The 5,495-nt window shown below is 32.2% G+C and overlaps 1 protein-coding gene across 1 annotated transcript in view; it reads right to left on the minus strand.

Moving 5' to 3' along the window:
* The window catches only part of LOC115224553 (neuropeptide prohormone-4), a 42,470-nt gene that overhangs the window by 30,689 nt on the left and 6,286 nt on the right, over positions 1–5,495 (minus strand). The window contains exon 2 of the mRNA XM_036513441.1: positions 5,454–5,492. Within this exon, the coding sequence (XP_036369334.1) occupies positions 5,454–5,492 (39 nt within the window). The remainder of the gene's footprint in view (positions 1–5,453; positions 5,493–5,495) is intronic.

Consider the following 5,495-nt stretch of genomic DNA (forward strand, 5'->3'; position numbering starts at 1 on the left):
TATATATGTATGTATGCATGTATTTGACTTTTAATATTTTCAATATTAATAGTTTGACTATGTATATATTATATACACAGTGCATGTATTAATAGTGAAGCTATTAAAACTGAAATATCTCACGTTACAATATAAAGACACTTTTAACATGTAATACTGAAATAGCGTAAGCGACAATATATTGCTCTGGGCTTGCATTAGGAAAGAAGTTGAACATTTTTGTGGCCATGAAACTGCATGACACCCTACCACACTAAGTCAGGCATGTATAAAATTTGAATGAAATCGGTAGGGGGGTTCTCGAGTTTTAGTGTGTATGTATATGCGCAAATTTGTATGCTTTGTCTTATATATGTACTGTCATGAATGTTGCATATCTAGACATGTTTATATACATTTAAAAGATTAACTTGTGGAAAGTTTTACAAATTTTTACTGTTCCAGTTATGGAGTCGATCCGTAGTCTTGAGGAATAGATTTCCTTTTAGAAATATTGTTTCGAAAAGATTACTGTTTAATATTTTGCTTGTGCTTTTCTAACACACACATACACACACACATGCATATATATATATATATATAAAGATTTTTCAATATGAGGATTGCTATCCTTCTTATGCGATTCAGTATTATTATTATGTGTTTGAGAGTAAAATATTTCCATATCTGTATATTTCAATACATCTCAACTCTTTTTTAAAAATAAGCAAACTCTGTATATATATATATAGATCGTAATTTTATATATGTATATATATATATCCACACACAGACACACACACACACATCTATATATATATATATATATATATATATATATATATATATATATATATATATCTATATATATCTATCTATATACGTATATATATATTCGCATGAGCCACTCTTATATTCTTTGGACAGAGAAAGCCCCGAAATCCTTCGAAATCAAACGTGCTTTCCGACTTCTACGGTGACATTAACAAGACATATAACGTGCTTCACGTATAAATCTGCCTGATTTTATGGTAGAAAAATTGTACTTCTAGAGACTTTAATGCTCATCTTTATGTTTACTGTATGTTAATGCAAGATTTCTATTTCAATTGTCATTTTGTGACGCGTTTTTTCGTCTGTGCAGTTATTTCTGATTGTGAACGATTTTACTAGTAATCCGTCCATTATTAATGATCCATTTCGTGTTACATTCTCTATAGCATCAACGTGTCATCCTCGAATGTTCTTTCTCTGTAGTTTCGTTTAATGTTACGACTCTTAATGCGTTTCATTTGTCCACTTTCGCGGTGAGCTGATTAATGAATATTGTGTGCATATGTTTGTGTAGTATACATATAAATATATATGTGTGTGTATTTGTCTATCACCACCGCTTCCGAACCGGTGTTGGGTTGTTTACTTTCTGTTACTTAACGGTTCGCTAAACCAAGATTTATAGAATAAGTACTGGGGTCACTTTGTTCCACTAAGGCATTCAATATTGTGACTGAGTATGGCTGACATCCAATGGTGGATATGAGTAACAATAGCGTTTACAGTGTCTCAAGCTATGGCAATACTCTAGCTTCTAATTTCATATGATGGCCGCAAGGGACCTTCGCTACGTTAATCAGTAATAAACTCTATGATGGTTAGTAATATGCATGTGTAGTAATTTCAATGGCAATTTTGAAATGCGTCCACAATGTCATATTGTATAAAGTGTCATTAGGATATATGTGGTGTGTATACATATGCATATAATATATATATATATATTATATATATATATATATATATATATATTCTCTCTTCCCCCTCTCTTTAATTCTTTGCCTCTCTATTTCTCTTATAATTGTCTTGTCATTGAGGGGCTCTTATTCTCTTATTCTTATTCTTTTGTTTCAGTCATTTGACTGCGGCCATGCTGGAGCACCGCATTTAGTCGAACAAATTGACCCCAGGACTTATTCTTTGTAAGCCTAGTTCTTATTCTATCGGTTTATTTTGCCGAACCGCTAAGTTACGGGGAAGTAAACAAACCAGCGTCGGGGACAAACACAGACACACAAACAGACACATATATACATATACGTATATACGACGGGCTTCTTTCAGTTTCCGTCCACCAAATCCACTCACAAGGCTCTGGTTGGGCCGAGGCTATAGTAGAAAACACTTGCCCAAGGTGCCACTCAGATGGGACTGAATCCAGAACCATGTGGTTGGTAAGCAAGCTACTTACCACACAGTCACTCTTGCTCCTGGGCTATATATGTATATATTAATTACACTATTTAGACAGCATTTGCCATTTTTTTCAGACTGACAAACTCTAAAGAGTGTGGTTATTACATTATCGTCTGATTACCTAATACCTGTTTCCAAAGCGATGGACATATCAGCTGTAATGGATTTACAATACTGTATACCGTGATTACTACACGCATGAAGGCACTCACACACCCTGTACACACACATATTTATTATAAATGAATTTTTATATAGAATCAAGGTGTTTACTACATGAAATAATGAAATGATTGTAAAGATATCGGCTGTCTTAAAATTAACAGAAAATCCGCAAAATATCAAAATAACAAAATATCCAATCATTGATATTTATTATATCGATGATTAAAGATAGGATATCATTTTACTATATTATTTACAATCGTTTCATCATTTTCCATTGTAACCAATCCTTCTTCCAGCAACTACTGATTTATTTCCAAGTACAATATAGGATTTCTTTAATAGCCCATAACAGAGCTGATTCTTCAGAACTTTGTAAATAAGTAACATCCTTTTTTATTCTGCTGTCACGTTGATAAATGATTAATACTTTCCTATAATTCCAAATTATGCACGGTTAAGTAATCACATTTACGTAAGAAATAGAAAAGAATACAGACTAACAAATGGATGAAGGAGGATTTAACGATATAATTCCGTACCATATTGACAATCGTGTTTGTCGTTAGTAAACAATATTCTGCAGCGCCACCTATTACAAATGAATTGTAAAGATGCCCTGACTAGATAGTCTGATAGCTTGCTGTCCAAACTTTATACAGTACTTTATACAGTACACTTATATTTATTACACACACACGCAAACACACGCAAACACACACACACACACACGCGCGCGCGCGTGCGCGCGCACTTATATATCTTTGTAGGCATTCAAAGGTACCTATACACGCGAATAAATGTTCACAGACGCGCGGCCTGAGGCTATAGTGGAATACACTTGCCCAAGGTGTTATGAAAAACGATTGCACCCGGAATTATGTGGTTGGGAAGCAAATATCTTACCACAAATCTACTCATCTATACATACATACCTACATATACATAGACACACACACACGTGTGTGTGTGTGAAGTAAAAGAGATAAAAGACCATAGTGAAGTCGACGTGAGAAGTGGAAAATCTAACGTTTTGGACAGAGTCCTTCTTCAGGGAAAAATTGCCAGGAGGGATGTTAATGAGACGCAGTAAAGGTTTACATCCTGTTCACATCTATTTTACTCATTAATACATGTCTTGCCGACTCCGACTAACAACAGTCAATTTCGAATCGTATTGTATGAAGTAAAGAGTGTGCAATCATTTTATGCAGATGAAATATTTTATATAACAAATACATAAAGGTAGATATTTTGTTATTGCTTGGAGTTTTGTAAAGAATTGAAAGTATTCAGCCGAAGAGAGTCTGCCATTAAATAACGGAGTAGAGAAGAAAGTTTTGATTGGGTAACTGAAGGAAAGGTTGGTATAAACACGATGCAAATCTTGTTATTTTAAAGGCCATGGATCCATTTCCTATCTCTCCTTAATTACTGAATGACTAAAAGTATTGGCAGGTTGTAAGCAGAGAATTAACAAATTTTAATTAAGGGATTTGATACTATCGCATTATATAAGACAGTTTGAGTGATAGTACACACACATATGCATACATACATACATATATACATGCATACATATATATGTGTGTGTGTGTGTGTGTGTGTGTGTGTGCATGTATGTATATATATATGTATGTATATATATATAATGAGAGAGAGAGAGAGAGAGAGACATATGCATGCACATACATGCAAACATACTTGCTGGCACACACGTACAAACGCACGCACATAAGCGCGTACACACGCATGTGTATATGTATACATACATACATGTATATACATATATATATAATATATACATTTACATATACTATATATATATATATATATATATATATATATATTATATATATATTATATATATATATTATATATATATATATATGTGCATACGTACATAATGGTGTTTGCAGTGTCAGGCCTATGATATATTGACTACACGATAACAACTTTGATGAAGGTATAGAGAACAAAGAAAGAAAAGGACATATCTGTATCCACCAAGCAAAGCTCTCCAACGGATTCTGGTTATTTTCGTCTGAAGTGATTTACATAAAATGGAACTAAATGATCTAAAAATATAACAATACAAAATATATCTAAAATTGAAGTATTTGTCAATTCGGATTAAGTATGTTCAAACGTGAAGGTCAACAAGCTACAGCGTTTTCAAATCAAGTTGCTTCTACTGATTTTGATGGAAATAATCATTATTATGGTGATGATGACGATGATGATGGTGATATAGATGACCTTAGGGATAAGAATGACAGAGATGTAAACTGACACACGTGATGTGGGCATGCGCGTACGTACACATTGAGGAACACTACCTTTACATTTTTTATCATCATCATTGCTATCACCGTCTAAAAACATCATCATTGCTGTCTCCATAATAAATGTCTGTGTGCGTGTACTTAAGCACTTATGCATGTATACACTATGTACGAGACGGTACTGCTTATATACACAAACTTGTGTGGCTTACTTACGAGTAAGTGTGGGTCGATTAATTTAAAACTTACTCTCATAACCATGGTTACATAAACATACAGACATGCAAACATACTTATATACATATGCATACATATACATAAATGCACATATGCACATACAAACATATGAATATAAATTATATATATATAAATATTATATATATACATATATAATACATGTACATACACAATATATATATACATACATAAATATATATATATATACATAGATATAGATATGCTATACATATATATATATATATACATATATTATATATATAAATATAAATATATATATAGATATGTATACATATATATATAGATATATATACATACATAAATATATATATATATATATATATATATATATACATATATATAGATGTGTATACATATATATATACATAGATATAGATACGTATACATAGATATATATATACATACATATATATAGATTACAACCGTACGAAACTAACAGCTTCATGTATTATATGTACACCTCTAAAAACTCTCTACAGTACGCCTCCTAAAAATCATTTGAAAGAAAATGATTACCTTCGCAAGTAGCAATGCGTTTGGAGAAAATCCTCTCAACTG

The sequence above is a fragment of the Octopus sinensis genome, linkage group LG25 (genome assembly GCF_006345805.1).
Source record: "Octopus sinensis linkage group LG25, ASM634580v1, whole genome shotgun sequence".
In the NCBI taxonomy this organism is placed as follows: Eukaryota; Metazoa; Mollusca; class Cephalopoda; order Octopoda; family Octopodidae; genus Octopus; species Octopus sinensis.